The following is a 22,977-nucleotide window of genomic DNA, read 5'->3' as shown; positions in this document are numbered from 1 at the left end:
AAGTGGAACTATATCAAACTAAAAATCTTCTACACAGCAAAGGAAACCATCAACAAAATGGAAGGTAACCTACTAAATAGGAGAAAATATTTACAAATTATATATCTGGTAAGGGGTTAATATCCAAGATATATAAGGAATTCATACAACTAAATAGCACAAAAACAAACAATCCAATTAAAAAACAAGCAGAGGATCTGAATAGATATTTTCCAAAGATGTACAGATGGCTGACAGACATATGAAAAGATGGTCAGCGTTACTAATCATCAGAGAAATGCAAATCAAAACCACAGTGAGATTACCTCACACCTGTTAGAATGGCTGTTATCAAAAAGACAACGGATAACAAATGTTGGTGAAGCTGTGGAGAAAAGGGAACCCTTGTGCCTCACTGTTGGTGGGAATGTAAATTGGTGCAGCCACTACAGAAAAAATTAAAAACAGAACTATCATATGATATAGCAATTCCACTTCTGGATATTTATCCAAAAAAAATTAAAACACTAGCTCAAAAAGATATTTGTATCCCCATGTTCAATGTGGCATTATTTACAATAGACAAGACACAGGAACAACCTAAGTGCCCATCATGGATGATCTGGTAAAGAAAATGAATAGGAAGAAAAATTCAACCATAAAAAAGGGAGGAAATCTTGCCATTTGTGACAACATGGGCGGACCTTGAGGGCATTATGCTAAGTAAGTCAGATAAAGACAAATACCGTATCATTTCACTTATGTGTAGAATCTAAAACAAACAAACAGACAAAAACCCACCAAACTCATAGATACAGAGAACAGATTGATGGTTGCCAGGGGTAGGTGGGTGGAGGTTGGAGGTGGGTGGAATGGATGAAGGGGGGGGTCAAAAAGTACAAACTTCCAGTACTAAATTTATGGGGATGTAATGTACAGCATGGCAACTATACTTAATAATATCATACTGCATATTTGAAAGTTGCTAAGAAAATAGATCTTAAAGTTCTCATCACAAGGCAAAAAACTCTTTTACTATTCCAGTGACCAAATGTTCATTAGACTTACTGTGGTGATCATTTGGCAGTATGTACACTCAAAACTAGTATGTTATATGTCATTTATACCTCAGTTTTAAAAAGCTAGTGCAGTCAGTCTGTCAAGAGTAGCATCAAGCATTCATGCTTATTTTACTGTTTTTCTTGTTTTTTTAAATCAAGCGATTATGTGTGAAATGCCATTTCAACTTTGAAATTAATGTTGTTTTGACTCATAACCTATATTTGGTGAAATTCTTTAATAGATTACTTAATAATTAGCCATGATTACATTTCTGGAATAAATACTATTCATGGATTTCTTTTTTTTTTAATATACAGTGGAAGTTGAAGTGTTTAATATTTATTATATTTGTTTGATTATTCAGAAATGAGGTCTGAAAATTTTTCTCATTATGTAATCCTTAGGTTAGTGTTATACTTGCTTCATAAAAAGACTTTGTAAGATTGCCTTCCTCTCTGCTCTGGCATGATGTAAGTATCATGTCTGTTATCCGTTACGTGGGTCTGAAAGAATCTTCCCTATGAAGCTGACTAGTATGTTTTGGGATTACGGCTCTTTAGTAAAACTCAGTTTCTTCAATGACTCTTGGTCTTGTTTGGTTTCTATTTCTTTTTTTCAGATTTTTAGTTTTCTTCCTAGAATATAATCCATTTCATCCAGATTTTTATGTGTATTTGCAAAGAGTTTCACAAAGTACTTTTTTATTTCATTTTAATTTCTTATGTATCTGCAGTTGCTTTTGTTCTTGCTTTTAATATTGCATATTTGTGTCTTGAGTGATTACATTTATTAGGTTATATGGTATTTTAAACCTTTTTAAGGTGTTGAATTTATTTCTTTATTTTTCTTTTTCTAGTTCATTGCCCTCTGACTTTGCTCTCTCATTGCCTTTCTTCTGCCTTCTCAGCACGTGTATTATTCTTTCTGTAGATTCTGAAGATGAATGCTTAATTTTTGTATTCGTGCTATTTATGGTTTAGTAATGTGTTTTATGCCAAGATTTATCCTCTGAGCTCAGCTTTGGCTAATATATAATGTTTCCATTATTTGTATTTTCAAGATATTATGCAATTTCAGTTTTGATATCCTGTTTAGCATATGAGAGTTTTTTGTTTGTTTCGTTTTTAATTTCTCAATGATTAAAGTTTCTTTTCCTAGTAAAAATTTAATTTCTAGTTTTATTGCATTTTAGTTAAAGTAATGAATTATAGGTGTTTGGAAACTTCATTGAAATTTTCTTTGTGGCCTAATAGATGGCTTGTTTTTTTCTTAATTCTCTGTATTTGAAAATGAGGTACAGTCTTTACTTTTAGATACAGAATTCATTACATATTAACTCAGTCTTATTGATTGTATTACTCAGTTTCCATATAGCCTCTTTTATTTATGTTTGTCTGTCATGAGCTGGCAGTTGTTGAGTTAAAATTTCTGTTGATTTGTTTCCAGTGGTCATTGCCTTATATTTTGATGATAATAAGATGTTTAAAGATTTCTGTCATATTATTCTTATGGTTGGATACTGTTTATTGTTATAGGATACTCAATGTCTTGATTCATGTTTTTTCCCCGAACTTAACTTTTTCAGGATATAAGTTAATATTGTACACTCTTTTCATTGGCAGAGAGCTCTAGTTTGGGAATCAGACTGCTTGGTTTTGCATCTTGGCTCCAGCTTTTTTTTTTTAGCTTTGTAATTTTGGGCAAATTACCTCTGTCTCAGTTTCCTCATTTGTTAATGGGATATTATACCTGATAGCATTGTAGTAAAGGTTAAATTGAGTTAATGCATTTGAAATGCTAAGAATAGTGACTGACACAGTAAGTGTCAATAAATAATTGCTATTAATTACTTACTTTTATTCACAGAGCAGGGAAAGATAGGTGAATGTTTGGATATTGGCCATGGCACTCTTAATTCACATCTGCAAAGGGGAACTTAAAATAGAAATTTCTTCCTCCTTTCTTCCCATCTCTGTCTCATGGTTTTGATTTCTTAGTGTTTTTGTCTTCTGTCTTTCTATTCTGATAAATCTTGATTATTGCTGGAAATAATTAGCTTCGAGCCATTTATATTTTTTTAGGGAGGGTCATCTGCTGTATTTCTCCTTGGTAGGGAAAAATGACATGGTGAGCCTGGCAGTTTTTTTCTTTTTAATGTCTGATGGACAGTGAGATGAGAGTAGCTTTTACTCTGTGTGAGTCCTTCTACTTTGATTGCCTATCTAGCCCCCTCAGTTGGTATCAGAAAAAGATTTCAGAACTTTTCATTTGACTCTTGTGTCTTTGAAGGGTGAGAGATGGAATAGTTAGATCTTAAATGAAATTCTGCACACTTCTGCTGCCCTTTCTCCAGGTGATGTTTTTCTTTGATAAAAATCTTTTTTATATTTATTTTTAAGAAACAGATATGGAATAAGTACTTAGCATTAGACTTTAGCCAACATTCGATAAAGGCAACAACTCTGAACTAAAATATATAAATTCTTAGCTATTGAAATTACATTTATAATACTCTTTCCTTTTCCTCCCTTCATGAAAGGAGCTTGGGTCAGGAGGACGTTAATCAAAGGAGTAGATGATGTACCTCAAATAGTAATGGATATAAAGAGAACTTTCAGTTTTACCACTCTGATCAGAAACTCATTTCCTGACCAAAAGTCGTACTTGATACAGCTGTTGGGGTTTCCTGTGCTCTTGTTGAAGAGCTTGCCGTTGAAGTTTAAAAAGCAGCAGTTGTCAGAACTGTTTTGGGCAGTGGTGGGGAAATGGAAGCAACTCTAAAGATTTGGCCATCTTGGCTTCTTAGACTGTATTCTAGGGACCTAAATTGTTTTTATGGAGCTGGTCTGCAACTGGCTGTTGAGTAAATTTATAAAGATTCTTTCCTGTACAGGATCGCCTTTACTATTTCTTCCCACCATTAGCTAACTAAAAGAGGACTGTATAATCCTAGAGTTGAACAGTGCACATGGTAGTAGTCATGTTCCTAGTTTAGGGAGTAATATTTTTGGTTGCCAAAGGAAAATACACAGCTCTACTGATGAAAAATTTAAATCCATAGCTAAAATATTTACTATTTTATTCATCAGTTTCAAGTACTCTCTCTAAAATTACCAGAAACTCAAAATTCTACCAACTGATTTTTAATAGGTAATGTATTCATTTGAATCAAAAGTGAAAGGTATGTAGAAAAGAGCTTTCCTCATACTTCTGTTGCCCATATACCCAGTTTTTCTTCCACTACCAGAAACATTAACAGGTAACAAAATAAACCTGTTTTCCTTTGTCTCTTCCTTATACCTTTACCCCTAAGCTATCTCTAGGTAAAGTTGTGAAGTATGTTGTATTTATTTGAAATAACCCTCTTACTCTATCATAAACCTTCTTACTCTGTCACCTTGACTTTTGTTGTCTGGAACATTGGCTCTCAATCTTTTATATCTTAAAATCCATTGGTTTTCTATAAAAAATCCTGTGATAATAATAAACAGCATTTACTTAGAAAAATATTTGTTAGTGATATTAAGCTTTAAGAACTTAACAATTAGATCATAGTTAAGGGTATAGTATGAGACAGCAGCACACCTTTCAAGTTATTAATAACTTTGTTTAAACTTTTGTATAAATGAATGATTACAATGGGATACATTATATTGGTAGGAACCATTAATAGAAACCAAGTGAAAACAGGTTTCTGTGCTGTTGAAATTCTTACAGCTTTGGGGGGATAACACTTTCCTATTGCAATGAGGATTACATAAAATAATCCCTGTTAAGCTTCTACCACAGCATCCAGGACATAGTAAATGTTGATAAATGTTAACTGCCTTTGTATTAGAATCTGCAATATTTTACTGTCAGCATATTTAAACATAATACTGAGTTGAGCGGACATTATTACTACTATCAATAATTGATTATGCAGTTATAAATATTAAGTCTGAATTGGTAGGAAATGGCATAGAAATGATACAGCTAACTCCAGGATATGATAGGGCTCTGAGACTCAGTGAACAATTCCTGGTAGGTCAGGACTTACTCAGTCAGAAGTAGCTATTGTTTGCCACTGTGCAGTCTTATAAATAAGAAATGGTACTTCAGATTTACAGGTCCAGCTATGAGAGCATGGACTTAAATTGTTATAGAAACTCCTACTCTCTCCCTGCTCTCTCCCTGCTCCCTCCTTATTCCCTCCCTCACTACTTAGGTATCCCAATGATGATATTCATACCATCATCAGTTGAGCACTGTTAGTTTTTATGACTTCAGAATAGTGTGGAAATATTTTTGGCAGATACCTAGTAGTCAACTATGTTGCTGATTTTCTGTCAAGTATGAGAGATTAAAAAACATTAAAAGCTATTAAGAAACAATAAGGTAATTTATCTCTTAGATAATACAGAGACAGCTATAATCCAGTGCAGTTGCTAAATGTATTATTTATTTAAAGTTTTTGGAAATACTACTTTTGAAAAAGTAAAATTGCTCTCATTTTTTCACATGTGGAATCAATTTTTTGAAACCCAGCAGCCAAAGCAGATTGTTAATTTAAAAAATTGTAACACTAGAGAATTAGTACATTTTAATGTTATCTAAAAACTAAAAGTTAGATCTCATCATTTGATTTTAAATTTATCCCTAATAGTACTGATAGAACTTGCTGGAATGGGTATTATTAAGTGTAAATACCAAATAATAAATTTCAATATTGTTTATATTTTCAATTCCTCATATAACCATCTCCTTTTGGTTAAAGCAGAAACTGGTTATTTGTCAAGAGTCTATTTAAGAAGCCAGAGAATAGTATTTCTATTATACAATTTATTTTATGCTACATCTGTAGTTTCTTTGTTAAATGTTCTCACAATGACTTGAGAAACCTGACTGGATAGATTATTAATGTACAGTGCCTTCTAGCCTTTCTTACTGTATTACTCGTCTAGTGCCTCTGTCTGATTTGAAACTTGGCAAGAAAAGCATGACAGAAAATATCAATTATTTTTGAGAAAATACTAACATAACAATGTTTGGGACTTTCAGGTTTGGTAATATATGGGTTTTTTTTTTAATCGAAAAATGAGACTGACTTATAATTGCCTCTGACTTAAATAGTTTTATTGAAATATAATTTATATACTATATAATTCATCTATTTAGAGTGTATAGTTCATGGTTCTTAATATATTCAGAGTTGTACAACCATTGCCACACTCAATTTTAGAACATTTTTTTTTTCTCACTCCAAAAAGAAGCCACTATGCTGCACCATTAGCAGTCACCCACTATTTCCCCTCAGTCCCCTTTCTTTCAACCATAGGTACCTGGTAGTCTACTTTCTGCCTCTGTGGATTTGTGTATTCTGAACATTTCATATAAATGAACTCATAGAATTTGTGGCCTTTGCATCCTGCCTTTTTTCACTTAGTGTAGTATTTTTAAGGTTCATCCATGTATTAGCAGGTATCAGTACTGCATTCCTTTGTATTGCCAAGTAATATTCCATGGTGTGGATAACCACAATTTATTTGAATATTCAGGAGTTAAGTGCTATGAACATCTGCATACAAGTTTTTGTGTGACATGTTTTCACTTCTCTAGGGATTGCTGGGTCATATAGTAACTCTATGTTTAACTTTTTCAGGAAAACATTTTTATAGATTTTTTTTCCTTCATATAATTAAAAGTACAGCATGAAAGACATATCCAGGCTGAATTATAACTTCCTGTCAGTATTTTCATTAATAACTTTCCACTAGTATTTCTGGGTATGTGACATTTCATTTACCTTCAGTTTTCAGTTACTCTAAACACTCAAATATTTCGGTTTTTCTAACATGTCTAACTCTATTCCCATGGCCAGTAATCTACATACAAACACTTGTAACTGTAAGGGAACCCCAACCGCCTAGTTGAAGGAAACCTGCCTAGTGAAAAGTATTTTATTTGGTGTATACTAACATCCTAACTTACACATAACCTGTCTTCCAAAACAGATTTGAGGTTTGTATCTAAAGTTAGGATTTTTATAATTCTATATTGGGCTTTCTTAGGGGAGATACACATCCACACTTACACCAGTTCTGTAACATAGCAATTTTACTTATTTTTAAAAAGTCCTGTTTCTAATTTCAAAACAGTATTCATTGTAGATTTGGAAAATAACAAAAATCACAGAATACTTTGTTTATATTTCTTATATCTAGACAGCCATTTTTTTTAACATTCTGACATATATCCTCTTACATTTTGATTATTTACATTTAAAAAATAAATAAAAATTTTAAAATTACAAACCAGATGATATTGCAGGTAGTGTTTTGTAACCTCTTAATAAATCGTAACATTTTCTCATGTCATTAAGTATTCCTAAACATGATATTAAGTCTTTTTTTAATCTTAATTTTTTTTCTTGTTCAGCTGAAAAAGCAGGATTTACTATAGATTATTTAGAATTCCCACCACTATTTATATTTTGAAGTATCTCTTTCAAGTCTTTTTGTTTTTGTGGGTATTTGCTTACTAAAGTGGGATTGTAGTACATGCAGTGGTTTTTTGTATTATAAGAATCTGCCACAATTTTTCATCTCCCTTTTGATAGACATTTATTTCCAATGCTTTTTTTGGGGTGTATATCTCATATTAATTCTTGGAAATAGAATTACTATGAATATTCTTAAGGTTTTGTGTACATCAAATTAACATTTCTTACAGAATAAGGCAAGTGATTTTATTTTATCATGTCTAGCACAGATGCAGTAGTTGATTTCTTTGGTATTTCCTGTTTTTAAAAATTGTAATCCAGAGATTTACCACCAACACCCTCCCTCCAACCTCACCTTGAGATCTGGAAACAGAAATACAGCTTCTTAACTTTTCTGAATAAGTTCCCTGGTTAATAATCTAGAAAATCACAAACCATTATTTCACAGATTTTCATTCAGTTGTGTGTTGAACACTTTTGAGGCCTAAATAAACATGGAATGTATACATTTTACTAAAATCCTCAGGCACATGTTAGTCTTTGCTGGAGACTACTATATAATGTTCCTTGGTAAAGAAAAATTTCTCCCCAACAATATAAATTTCTACATGGCTTCAAACAGTATTTCCATTAGCTGGAGTGGGTATACGGTCAGCTTGTTAAAACAAAGATTGCTGAGCTTTATCTAAGAATTCCAGATGTAATAATTTTCTGATTGAGCCTGAGAATTTGTATTTCTATCATGTTCCCAGATGCAGCTGATGCTGCTCATCCGGAGACCACACTTTGAAAGTGATCGGACAGAATGAGCACACAACTTAGTATATAGCTGGAGTGTGATGAAAAAAATTTGAGTAACTGCTCCTATCACTGAATTCCTAAGCTTTTTTCAGCTGAATTCTTCCTTTTCTACACTCCTTGTTAACTAGTGAAGAGACTATTTATATTTATATCTGGTTATGAAACTATATGTACTGTTACCAGAAAAGCAAATCATAATAGTAGAATCACAGTCTTTTTGTGCTCTTTTAATGCTTCTTCAGGGTAGACTTTCCAAAATTATCTTTTAAGTGAAAATTTTTTTAAAAGTTTAAAAAATTTTATTAGTCAAAAGAAAACCAAATCTTTAAAGGATATACTTATAAATAATGAAGGGTTTGTCATTATCTATTTTAAAACTTTTCTATAATTTAAAATCAGTCTATAGTCATAATTATTAATTTAAGTATCATTGATTTTTCAAGTAATTCCATTTCAGTTCTACCCAGGTTTATCAGTACTTTAATACTAAGGATTATCTACTTAAGTACTGTAAAACAATTAGCAGTCAATAATCATATTTCCATAATGGAGTATAAGCTACAATAAATTTCATGGCCAAGGGTGAACTGTACAAAAAATAGATTTTCACTCGGATTTAAGTACATCTTAAATAAGACTAAGAGAATTTTGTGAAGTAATTGATTTTTTTTGTGGATTTTTTGAAGTGACTTTAGGCTCTTCAGTATTGAAAAAGAGTATTTTCCTGCTAGGAGTTAGTCTGACTTGGCTTGAAATTGATAAAGCAGGAAAGCATATTTGCCTTTGCTAGTTTGTGAATAAGTCTATAAGTAACAAAAGTACTCATTATTCATATCTGATAAAGGACTCCTACCCAAACTATACAAATAACACTTAAAACTCAGCTATAAGAAAACAAAACAACCTGATTTAAAAATTGGACAAAAGACCTTAACAGACACCTCACTAAAGAAGATACACACATTGCAAACAAGCATATGAAAAGATGTTCCACATTATATGTCATCAGGGAAATGCCAATTAAAACAAAAAGATACCACTACACACCTGTTAGAATGGCCAAAATGCAGTATGTAATAAAAAATAATTTTTAAAGCCAGATATATTTGTATTTATATATGATAATCATTACCCTTTGTCTGTCTTTAAATAGTGGTTTTTACTTTCCCTAAATTTCATTACACTAAGAGTCTTCTCCTATATTAAGGATGATATTTTAATATTTTTTGATTTTTAAAACAACTACTAAATGGTCTTAATACTTGGCATATAGTGTTTTGTGATATATTTGGCTGCAGTATTTAATTGAAAATGAGGTTTTGGGTAAAAATTCTGTTTTCTGACATGTAGCTCAGTTTTTTCTTTAAGATTTGTTGCTTTAAATTATAGTCAGTTTGTTTAGCTTAATATTTTTCTAGTTTTATAATAACTTACTTCATATTTTTATATAAAGATGCTTGGTGTTTTTTTAAAAAGGATACTATTGCTTGACATTTTCTTTCCTGAGTATTGAAAGTGGTACATTCATCCCACTAGCTGGGTATTCGACGTGTAGGTCATCTGTAATCCCACTGCTTCTGAGCTCATTCTGTTAATCTTATTCTGTCTATTTTATTTAGTAAAAATACCATTTCACAATTAGTTTGGTGAATCTCTTTAAAAACACAAATATGCATATTCTCACAGTTCTCTTTCAGTTTGATAACTTTCAGTTATTAATGTTGATGTGAAAAACCAAATGTTTGAGTAACATTACTCAGAGACATCTAATATTGATCATATCTAGTTCAGAATATAACAAAATGTTTTAAACATCTCACAGGGTCATGAAAGTCTTAGCATTTAAGAGATTTTAGTATTTACTCTAGCCCTTTAACTGGTTTGTGCTAAGATTCTGAAATATGTTTAAGTTGCTGTGAGATTGAGGAGTAGAGACAAATTTACTTATTTTTCTTTTAAAGACGCCTAGCTGTTGGGCAGAAGAAGGAGCAGAAAAGAGATCACATCAGCGTTCTGCATCATGGGGGAGTGCTGATCAACTAAAAGAGGTAAGTTACTTCTGTTTTCAGTCTATAACCTTCTTGGTTCTAGCAAATTATCTTAACTGTTTCCTGAATATAACAGTACTTCCTGTATTTGTGATAACCTTACCTCTTTCAGAGTTTAAGGGTTGCCTTCCACGTTTTGGTGAATAATTCAGATTTTACATTATTTGTGCCCTTCATGTCCTTTATAAATATTTGTTACGCACTCAAGCTTTTCCCTTTCCAGAATGAAGCCTGATTTTATGTAATTTTAACTTGTTCATTTTAGTTGTTTTTTGTTCCCACTTCAGCTTTGTTGTTTTTGAGTTACAGCAACTAGAACTGTAAATCATAGGTTTTACAGTAGTGTTTTCTGCTTCTCATAGATTTTTTTTAATGGTTTTCAGCATATTGTTGCCCTTTGAGACCCAGCAGTACAGTGGAATCCATGTCTTTTAGAAATAGTTTTTATTACCTATGAATACCTTTTATTACCTATGAATAACCTAAATTATAATAGTTTTTATGTATATTTGGGGTTATTTTTCCTGACAGTGTTATCTTTTATCTGTCTAAATTCTTACTTGTTTTTTATAGAATTACAGAAACTTAGGGGGAGGGTATATAGCTCAGTGGTAGAGTGCATGTTTAGCACGCATGAGGTCCTGGGTTCAATCCCCTGTACCTCTCTATACTAATTACTTCTTCCCCCCACAAAAAATAAATAAAATTACAGAAACTTAAGAGTTGAAAGGTCATCTAGCTCATCTCCTATATAAACACTCAGAAAGATGCTCATCTAGATTATTACAGTCATTCTTAGTAAGAAAAACTCATCACTTGGCAGGAGAACCAAACCAGTTCAATTGTTTTAGCTTAAGTTGTTAAATAATTCATTTGTATATCGAATTCAAAATTATACCTCTAAGTTTTGACTTTGCCCTCTGTATCAATATTAAGTCTGCTTTAAATATTTGAAAGGCTTGCAATATATCATTTTCCTCCAGGGTAAACACTGACATTTCTCTCAAATATATTTCATAGGCCATAGTTTCCATGTCTTTTAGTATCATTTTCATATACTAGGGTTATCACTAACTCTCATATACTGTGGTGTCTGGACTGAATAGATACAGTAGTCTATTAGCATGACTTTGCCCATGACTATTACATTTTTAGTTATCTTCTTTATATTATTTATGTAGAGAAATCCTCAATTGCTATCTACCCTACACACAAACCCATATGCATATTTTTGAATAACAAAAAAATAAATTTGTACTTTTATCTCAGAGGTAAATACATTCTTAAAGTTAGAGCCAAGATTTGGTATTGTCGAACATGGGACTATAGCAACACATAATATGCACCATTAAAAGAGGAATCGCTGACATGACTGAGGAGAGATTAAATTGCTCTCCCCACAAAGCAACCATACAGCTGGACAAAACTGTCAGAATAACTAATTCATCACTCTGGAATTCAACCAAACAAATTGAGAAGCTTTATTCATAAAAAATTCTGAAGTCAGGGTAAGAATAACACAAGTTTGTGATGTTCTTATCTGGTGCTATGCCGCTTTCCCTTTTCTTCATCCCCAACTTTGTTGGTGTGGTTTTTCAGCCAGGATGGGGCAGGCCTTGAAAACCATAAGCTTTGCTGCCCCTGCTAGAGAGAGAACACTCACTAAAGGAGTGCTGTAGATTAAGACTGTAGTCTTAGTTGCAAACCAGGAAGGGCCAATGGCTCTGCTAGTCTGAGGTACTGGTCTAATTTGGGGCAGGCAAGAAACTCATGGAGTTGAAAGATTTTATGGAGAGTTCTAGGAGGTAAGACAATCATGGGGGCTTGATAAGTTTACCACATATCCTGTGTTGACTGGAGGCTGTGGACATGCCCAACAGGAAATGAAGTGGGTCCAAGTCACCCATGCATCACTGGTCAGTGAAGCCTTAGAGTTTCTAGAGAGGAGATTCAAGCAGGCCTAGTGGTAATAAAATCTGGGGCCAAATTCTAAAAGCCCCAAACTTTGAATACATTCCTCATTCCACACACACATCCTATCCTGGGAGCAGAAACTTAACTGGGTTTAGATGTTTGAATAAAATTTCTGAATAGTTTTTGGCTGAATACTAAGGTGATATGAGATCAGCTTAAAAAGATCTCAAAAAGCCAGCCTTAGAAAGAAAAAGAGGAGAAATAGACTAGAGTTATCAGTGGCTGCACACCATGGAGAAAACACTTTTTTTGATCCATCAACCACCCTCAGAGAAAATCTGAATCTAGAGTTGCTACAGTATAATGTCCAACATTCAACAAAAAATTTAGAGATAGGCAAAGAAACAAAGGACGACTCATATTTAAGAACAAAAGCAGCCAGTAGAAACTGTACCTAAGTGTCTCCATATGTTGGATTTAGCAGACTAAAACATCAAAGCAGCTATTGTAAGTATGTTCAGAGAATTAAAGGAAACCATGTTTAAAGCATTAAAGGGCAGGAGGACAACAGTGACTGAATGAGTAAAGAATTTCTACAGAGAGCTAATTATTATTAAAATGATATAAACACAGACCCTTAGGTTAAAAAGTATAGTAACTAAAAATTCACTACATGAGCTCAAATAGAAGATTTGAGAAGAATTGGTGAATTTGAATATAGGTCAATAAAATTTATATACCCTGAAAGGTCAGAGAGAGAAAGATTGAAGAAAAGTCAAAAGAGCCTCAGAGGCTTGTGAGGAAGTACTAATTTATATTTACATGTATGTAAATACACATACACACACACACACACACACACACACACACACACACACGATGGGAAACCCAGGAGACGGGAAAGGGGGAGAGGAAGAAAGAGGAAGAGAGGAGAGGAATTTAAAAGTATTTGAAGAAATAATGGCAGAAAACTTTCCAGATTTAATGAAAAACAATCTGTAGATTCGAGAAGCTCAGCAAACCCCAAGTAGGAAAACACAGAGACCCACACATGGACAACATCAAAGTTAAACTATTGAAAGCCAAAGGATAAGAAGAAACCTTGAAAGCCAGAAGAAGAAAATGACTGCTTATACACACGGGACCAATGATAGTTTTAATGGCTGATTTTTCATCAGAAACAGTGGAAACCATAAAGTATGACATATTCAAAGTGCTAAAAGAAAAAAAATCAACCAAGTATTCTTTTAAAATAAAGATGAAATACAGTATTCCTAGGTAAACAAAGACTGAGAGAATTCCCTGCTACTAAACTGTCTGTTATCCTGAAAGGAAATAACTCCAGTTTATTTCAAAACCATAGGAAGAATTGAAGAGTGTTGAGTATGGCAAATATGTGGGTAAATATGAAAGAGTCTATACATGCATTTTTCTTATTTTTCTACGTATTTTAAACACATAAGATTATATAAAACAATAATTATAACAGTTCTCATCTTAACACATGACATATACACATGAAATATATATGACAATAATAACACAAAAGAGGGCCAGGGAAAAGACATATTTTGTAGTGTAATCTCTATTTTACTGGAATTAAGTATTATTTTGAAGCAGATTGTGATCAATTAAAATATCTATTATAATCCCTAGAGCAGTTGCTAACAAAATAACTCTAAAAAATAGAAAATTTAAAAAATCAGAAAGGGATTAAAATGGTATACTAAAAAAAAAAAAGCCACACACACACACAAAAGTAGCAAAGGAGGAAGAGAGGAATAAAATAACATGTTACACAAATAGAAAAACATCAGAATGTCAGGAGGAAATCCAACCATATAAATAATTACATTAAATGTGAACAGAATGGAAGTCCTATTTAAAAGGCAGAGATTGTCAAACTGTATAAAAAAGCAACACTCAGCTATATGCTGTCTATAAGAAGCACACCTTACATTCAAAGACACAAATAGGTTGAAAGTAAAAAGATGGGAAAAGATACACAATGAAAACAGCGATGATAAGAAAAATCATCAGACAATAATGACCTTAAGACAAGAAGTATTACTGAAGACAAATACAGACATTTCATAATGATTAATGAATACATCAGGAAGATACAGCAGTCAAAAAATGTGTGTACATCTAACAACAGTCTGAAAGGCATGAAGCAACACTGTAGAAGATGAATTCAGTTTCTGAAATTGGAGATTTCAACACCCTATTCTCAATACTTGGTAGAACAATCAGCTGGATAGAAAATGAGCAAGGAAATAGAAGACTTCAACAATATTCATCCATCAACTTGACCTAACAGATGTATGTAGAAAACTCTACTCAGTGACTGTAGGATACACATTCTTTTCAAACACGTGTGAAGCATTTTCTGGATTAGACCATATGCTGAGCCATAAAACAAGTCTCAATGTATTATAAAAGGTTGAAGTCATATAACAGAAATTAATCTTTAAAAGCTCCAAATGTTTGTCAATTGAAAAATACTTACCTAATATAATGCAAGGGAAATTTTAAAATATTTATAAATGAATGAAAGCAAAAAGATAGCTTAGAATTTATGGTACAAGCTAAAGCAATGTTTCAAGGAAAATTTATACCTTAAGCATATAAAAAAGAAGAGGAGAAAATTCTGAAATCAGTACTAAAGCTTCCATCTTAAGCAACTAGAAAGAGAAAAGCAAACCAGACCAAAAGCAACCAGAGGATAGATATAAGAAAGAATATAGCAGAAACCAATGAAATAGAAGAATACTAGAGAAAAATTAATGAAACTGAAAGTTGGTCCTTTGAAAAGATCAAAGTTTATAAAACTTTGACCAAGAAAAAGAGACACAGATTACTAAAATCAGCAGTGAAAGGGGTGACATTACTACCAACCTTACCAGAACTTAAAAGTGTTATAGAGAATACTATGATCAAAGTTATTGTCATCAATTTAGAAAATAAAATGAAATGGATAAAATTCTAGAAAGATACACTAATAGAAAGAAGCAAATTGCCAAAACTGATTTAAGAACAATTAGAAAGTACAGATAGACTTGTAACAAGTAAAGAAATTGAATGAGTAATTAAAAACCTTCCCACAATGAAAATCCCAGGGTTGGATTTGGTGAATTCTATCAAATATTCAAAGAAGAAATAATTTTAGTCTTTCACAAACTCTTTCAAAAATAGAAGAAAAGGGAACACTTCTGAATTCATTTTCATTTCCTCATTTTATCAGTGCAGATTTATCTGATTTCAAAGTCAGAGACATCTCAAGAAAATACAATTTCAGAACAATATCTCTCTTGAATATAGATGCAAAAATCCTAACAGAAATATTAGCAAACCAAATCCAGCAACTTATAAAACAGATTATACACCAAGAGAAAGTGGGATTTGTTCCAGAAATGAAAAGTTGGTTTAAGATCCAAAATTCAATTAATGTAATACAGTACATATAAAATACAGAACAAAATCACGTAATTATCTCAGTAGAGTCAGAGAAAGCATTTACCAAACTTCAGCACTCATTCATGATAAAAAAAAAAAAAACTCTCAACAAACCAGGAATAAAAGGGAATTTTCTCTGCCTGATAAATTTATGATTTATGAAAAACCTGCAGATAACATCATATGCAATGGTGAAAGCCAGAATACTTCCCACCTAAGATCAGGAATAAGGCAATGATGCCCACCGTCACCTTGTCACCACTTCAGTATTGCACAGGAGGTTCTAGTCAGTGCCATCAGGCTAGAATAAATAAAAGATATCGAGATTGTAAAGGAAGTGGTAAAACTGCCTTTATTCACAGACATATGATACGATATGTAGAAATTCCCAGGGAATATACAAATATATTACTAGAATCAATACACAAGTTCAGCAAGGTTGAAGGAAAAAAGATCAACATACAGAAATCAAGTGTTTGCCTAGACGTTTGATACGAACAGTCCCCAAAATAAGAAAGCAATTTATTACAGTAGTATCAAAAATATTAAAATACTTAGGAATAAATTTAACCAAAAGCAGCGCAAGATTTGTACACTGAAAATGACAAAAATGTTGCAGGACAAAATCAAAGAAGGTTTAAATAAATGGAAAGGCTTATTTTGTTCATGAATTGGAAGACTTAATATTATTTAGATGGTAATTCTCTCCAAATTGACTCAGTATAATCCCTGTTAAAATCCTAAGGTTTTTGTTTTTGGTAGAATTGACAAGCTAGCCCTAAAATTGATGTGGAAATGCAAAGGGCCAAGGAATGGCCAAAAATAATTTTGAAAACCAGGAAAAAATTTGGAGGACTCACATTATACAATTTCAATACTTCTTATAAATAAACATTAATGCAGTTGACAGAATATTAGCATAAAGAAATATATTATATAAATGGATCAAAATTGTGAATCCAGGAATAAACCCTTATATTTTATGGTCAGTTGATTTTTGACATAACTGCCAACACAACTCAAAGGAGTTGAAAAGGACAGTGTTTTTAACAACTGATGCTAGAATAATTATATGTAAGAAAAAAACTTAAGTCCTTTACTCTCACCATAGAGAAAAATTAAGTCAAAATGCATCATAGTCTTATTAAATATAAGCTCTAAAATTATAGAACTTCTAGAAGACCTTGACTTACAAGGCATTCTTAGATACAATACCAGGAGTAAGGCCATAAAAGAAAAAAAATTCTGAACTTTATTAAAATGAACATTTATACTATGCCACTAAAAGAATGAAAAGACAAGCCTCAGACTGAAAAAATATTGGCAAGTCATATCTGATATAGGGCTTATATCCAGAATATATAAAGAACAAATCAATAAGAAGACAACCTACTTAAAAATAGGTAAGACAGTTTGATATTTGGATGGCAAATGACATGAAAAGGTGTTCATCGTTGAACATTAGGCAAATGCAAATTTAAACCATGAAATACACACCTACTACCACAATCACTGTAATCTAAGTGGCAGATAATGCTGAATATTGACAAGAATGAAAAGAATCTGGAACCCTCAAATGTTAGAAATATAAAATGACAGTGACTTTTGGAAAATGGTTTGACAGTTTTCTTAAAGGTTAATCAGAAACTTAGCATATAACCTAGCAATTCTATTCCTAGGAATCTGTATAAGAAAAATGGAAACACATGGCTACATTGAAACATGTACACAAACATAACATAGTTGTTCATAATAATAAAAGCTAAAATTACAGAAATATCCATCATTTGGTAAATGGACAAATAAAATGTGAATTCATGCAATGGCATACTATTCAACAGTAAAAAGGAACACTACGCTGAATACTGATACATGCTACAATATGAATGAACTTAAAAAACATTTTCCTAAGTCACGGGTCAGTAAACTTTTTTCTGTAAAAAGCCAGATAGCAAATATTTTATGGTTTGTGGGCCATATAGCCTCTGATGCAGCTACTGAGTGCCACTGCTGTAGTGTGAAAGCTGCCGTGGACAGTAGGGGGTGGACATGGTTATGTTCCGATAAATTATATTTACAAAAGCATGTGACCTGCTAGATTTGGCCTGAAGACTACAGCTTGCCAATCCCTGCAAAGTGAAAGAAGCCAGATGAATAAAACCACATATTATATGGTTTCATTTATATTGAAATACCAGAAGGAAAATCTATAGAGGAAAAAAAAAGCCCATTAGTGGTTGCATACAGCAAGTAAGTGAGTGGGCCCAGGGGAGTGGCAGCTGGCTACAAACAGACTCAAAGCAAATTTAGAGTGTGATGACAAAGTCCTAAAACTGCATTTGTGATTATTTTGTACAACTCTACAAAGTGATTACAACTTACTGAATTTTACCCTTACAATGTATGAAGGGGATGTAAAGTATTATTCAGTAAAGATGAAAAAAAAAGAATAGATGTAAAAGACTAGTGGGTTTTCCATGGTATGTCCATGGTAGATACTAAATTCTATATGATGTATAACTGAGGCTGGAAAAATGATGAGTACGTAGGTGAAAACTGAAAGTGAGAATAATAATAGTTGTAATAGATGACAGAATTGGAATTTGAGGAAATTACGAAAACCAAAATTATTATTGAAAGAGTAATATTTTTTAAAGTTATATGCTACTTAAATTCAGTGTTTTTTTTAAAAAAAGAACATTTGACCTGCTTCCTTGTCATGGGATCAAATTCAGCTGTACCATATCCATTCTCCTTTGAGTCACACGCATGCTCTCCACCTCAGATAATTTACATCCAGATTTCTGATTAAAATGTCAATGAAAGCACCTATATATAATCTGCCTCCACTTTGCTCCAAGTTTATAGGAATACAATGTGAAAAATTTTCAAAGAAATATATAAGTATATTTTAGCTACATTTAAGACAAGGAAAACCCCTGCCAACTATGAATAGAAGGGAAACCCTTAGTTATGAGTGGATGTTGATGCTATCTGATTCACAAAAACCTGGATCATGTTGGCCAGGTTTCTGTGAGTTAAGCAAAATTTAGGAGTATAGATCCTTACACATTTTAAGAGAGTCAAATGTGTCTTGCAAATGGTGAGAGATTGGAACTAGGTTGTCTTCATAAAGCAGGAAACTAGGACCATGTTTCTAGGCAGTAGAATTAGACCCGAAATAACTCCACCTGACTCTGTTGGTGTTCTTTTAGGCCAGAGAGGCAGCTTTGCAAAAATGGAAATAGTAACAACATGCTGTGTGTGGATGTGGCATCTGGAATTGAGCTCTCTACCCATGTGGGACTAAAAGCCCAGTCAACCTAATTTAAGACTTGCTTTGAAGCTATGCAACTCTAGGGTGCTGGTCTGAGCAACCATGAAACGATATGGCAGTAGAAACTCACAGGGGATAAAACTCCCACATATGGAGAGCTCAAGCAAGGATTTTAGGGCATGCAAGGAAATCTGTTGTCATAAGAGAGAGCAGATACATTAAATAGGATCATTTACATGTGAGAAAATAAGAATTCAGAACAGAATCCCCAAAAAAGAACTTACAATGTTTAAGAATTTCAAACGAAATACTAACTTGCAACGAGAACAGGAGTAATTAAGAACAGGCAGAATGATAAAGGACCCTTGCAAGTCTTGTGAATAATAAAAGTTGGTAAAATTAAAAATTAAAAACTCTTTGATGGATTAAATTGACACAGCAGAAGAGAGAATCAGTGTATCAGAAATCTTACCTGAGAACTGAAAGTCTGGATGAGCAAATCATCTAAAATATAGGAAAAAAGATAGAGGTTGAAAACATGAAAACAAATTAAGAACATGGAAAATAGACTTTGAGTAAGGAGTTCCAGAAGGTAAGAATAATAAGCATCAGGGAAGAGATATTTCTTAAAGGTTGAAAATATGCTAGATTTGGAGAATGATAATGTCTTCAGATTGAAAAAGCCCACTAATTCCAAGGAGGATAAATAGGAAAAAAAAAAATGTCCACCTTGGGTATAGTGAATTGTAGATCAAGGACACACACACTCTCACTCACACACTTCACTGCAGTTAGGAAAAAAAAAAGCAGATTACCTACAAAAAGCTGCGAATCAGACTATCAACACATTTTTCAGAAACTAATTGATACCAGCATACAGTGAGGTTATGGGTTGTGTCCATGTTAAGGAAATGAATCCACGTGAGACATCATTTTCTTCTGTGAAAAGATTTACTTTCCCTCATTGAATTCTGTTTACTAGAGAGTTGTTAACCCCACCTTTTTTATTTTACAGACTAAACAAGTGCATAAGTGTACTTTTCCATTGGTTAGATATGTGGTTCTCTGTCTGGTAACACAATGTTAAATTAATTTATGAAGCATAACTACAGTTTAAGACGTCTGCTAAGCAAAGTAAGGATTTAATTAATACTTACTGCTTTCATGGTACTTGATTTGTATATGTTTAATAGAGGTAAAAGAGAAAAAAGGTAAATTTAAAGATACTGTTTAGCATACAGTGTCAGCCTTTAGTGGCACTGCTTCTTTTCATAGTATAGCATCAAATGAATAAGGCTGCATGCTCAATATTGTGTACAGCATCTGGCATTTCAAAATAAACAGTAGATACAGTCTACTTCTTAAAACACTCAATTATATATTAGGAAAAGCAACTAAGACTTTAAAGGATAATCACAGAGGACTTATATTAACTCCCACTATCCTTATACAGTGAGAGAAGTTCGTCTCTTCCCTATGGTGCAAAACTAGAATGTCTTAAACTCCTGTGGTCCCTTTAAGTGAGCATACTTCCCGATCTTTTACAACACTTAGAGGTGGCAACTTCTTTTATGGTTACAACAACTCCTCTTCTGACTAGGGCGTACTACAGCTGAGTGACTTCATGGGTAAGGGGTCCTGGAGGCTCCTTTTCCCTTTCTTGCTTACCTCCTTCCTAACTCCATAGCTACGTTTTCTATTCCCTCTGGAGTTGGAGGTCAAAGGAGAGGGAGAGGTTAGGGGAATAGAAATGTTCCTGCTTGATAGTACTGTTATAAGATACCTTTCCATTACCTGGGCTTGACAAATTTTTAAAACTTCCTTTTTTTTGTAGAGTAGTTTCATGAGTTCTTTGAACATCCCTTGTTGCTGCACATTTCTGACCTACAGTTCTATCTTAACTCTTTTCCTTAGCCTCTAGAATTCTAGAAGTAATATTGTTTCTCAGCTGCTGAGCTCTACTTACCCTTTTAGGTGGTCTTCTTAAGTGGGACATACGACAACCCTCCAGTAACTCTCACTGTCAAATTTCCCAAATGGTTCCTGGGAAGTTTATACATTTTTTAATCCGGTTAATGTCTGAGAGTTTAGGCTGATTCTAAATACAACAGTAAATCTGTATCATCCCAGCTCAACGTTTTCAGTATTTGGAGTGGGAGGTGGATTCTACTCCATCATGTCTTCTTATCTATGGGGAACACTCAGTCTTTCCAAATTGTTTCTTTAAAATTATTTTCACTTCACTTGAGGCAAAAGAGGAAGTATACTCCCTCATATCTTGGGTTTGATTATCTCCTACTTATAGCATAATAAGTTAGCCTTTTATTATTTCATGGATGCTGACAGAAGGCATGAGGCTTTGATTACTCACAGCTCAGCAGGAATCAAGACTATCAAGTTTGCTTTAGTACTCCTGAACCCCAAGTCCCATGGGAGTGAAGAGGAGGGCCTAAGTGGGTGTCTGCACATACAGTAGATCACATTACAGGAGAGAAACAGAGCTTGGAGAACCCACTGTTTTTATAGTAAGCAGTAAGTAAACCTACTCTACCCCAGAGGGTGACATTCCAGAAAGCATATAAATATTACTGTATTGTTTTGTTTTTTTATACTGTTTCTGGTTTGATAAAGACAAGTTGAAAAAGATGAGCTTACTATTAAATCCTTTACTGGAAATAAGGAAAAAATCATGGGCTGCTTCTTTATCTCACCAGTAAGCCCTCCTCTGGGATAGTTTTTCTTAGATGGAGCCATCTGGAGCAGTAAGTGAAATGATTAGGAAAGTTTCTTTCTTCTGATCAAACAGTGATTAATAGATGTTGTTGTGATCTTCCTTTTTTAAGTGAGAAGAATAAAAGTTTTCTTACAGTTTTGCTAAGAGTATGCCTTCTGCCCTAATAGTCTGTTAACTTTTGGTATTTTTAAAAATTGTTTTATCATACTAGAAGAAAATCATTGCAATAATATTTTCCCTGGAACTGAAAGACAATAGTCTGAAGAATTTTTATTTAATTATGTGATAAACCTTTTTAAAATACATATATTTATCCAATAAATTCTAAGTCCATATTAAATTGAATTATAAAGATGGCCCATAATATTTTCATTATTTAAAATTAGATCCAATAGGAACAATTTTTTAGGGTTTTACAAACTGCTTATCAAAAAGGTAAGAAATGTATCAGTAGGTTAGTATGTAGTCAGTTAATTGCTTCATCAAATTTTTGTTCATCTTTACTGCAATTTCACATCTTGCAAGATCTCCAACATTAAGAAAGGAAGTTACTTTGCAAAGTGGTTGAGATGATGAGCCAATACATAGTGACTGGTAGTTATTTGTGAACATTAACATAGTATTACCTTCAGCAGCAATGGTAGGTAATAGAAAGAGGTTATGAACTAGAGGCTAAAGGGCTGGGTCTGCCATTTATTAGCTGTGTTATGTTGGGAAAGGTAATTTATTTTTGACAGTGTTTCCTCATCAGTAAAATAGATATAATATATCCGTGGGATCCAGTGAGTTTGTGAACTGTTTCTTAAATGTTAGTCTGGTATTGTTGTCATCATGCTTGTTGATACATCTGCCATATTGGTAAATATGCTTCTATATTAAAAACTATTTTATATGTATAAAAATTGTCCCAAAGCTAACTATATCTGTGGGGATGAATCTGTCCCTGTCTCTCTGTTCCTGGGGTGGGGGTTTGTGTGAGTCTGCATGTGGGCAAGCATGAGGGCATGTAAAGGTGATGGGCGTGCAGGAGACATCTCCCTGTCCATGTGTGTGCTTGCACATCTGTGTGTTTGTTGTAAGTGCATGCTTGTGCATACATACGCCTGTGTCTGTGCATTTGGTATCATGGGACTGAATGGACAGCAATTATTTCATTGGGTTTGCCTATTGGAACTGAAAGAAAAACAGGAAAATGGATTATACATATTCATATTAAGCAAAAAGA

General features: G+C 33.1%; 1 protein-coding gene across 3 annotated transcripts in view; it reads left to right on the top strand.

The window, feature by feature from the left end:
- The window catches only part of GLCCI1 (glucocorticoid induced 1), an 80,884-nt gene that overhangs the window by 31,360 nt on the left and 26,547 nt on the right, over positions 1-22,977 (top strand). For all 3 annotated transcript variants that reach the window (XM_072964937.1, XM_072964936.1, XM_072964938.1), the window contains exon 3: positions 10,285-10,371. In XM_072964937.1, coding sequence (XP_072821038.1) covers positions 10,285-10,371 — 87 coding nt within the window. The remainder of the gene's footprint in view (positions 1-10,284; positions 10,372-22,977) is intronic.

Source organism: Vicugna pacos, chromosome 7 (genome assembly GCF_048564905.1).
Source record: "Vicugna pacos chromosome 7, VicPac4, whole genome shotgun sequence".
In the NCBI taxonomy this organism is placed as follows: Eukaryota; Metazoa; Chordata; class Mammalia; order Artiodactyla; family Camelidae; genus Vicugna; species Vicugna pacos.
Note: the sequence above shows the minus strand (reverse complement) of the source record. Positions and strands in the feature narration are given on the sequence as shown.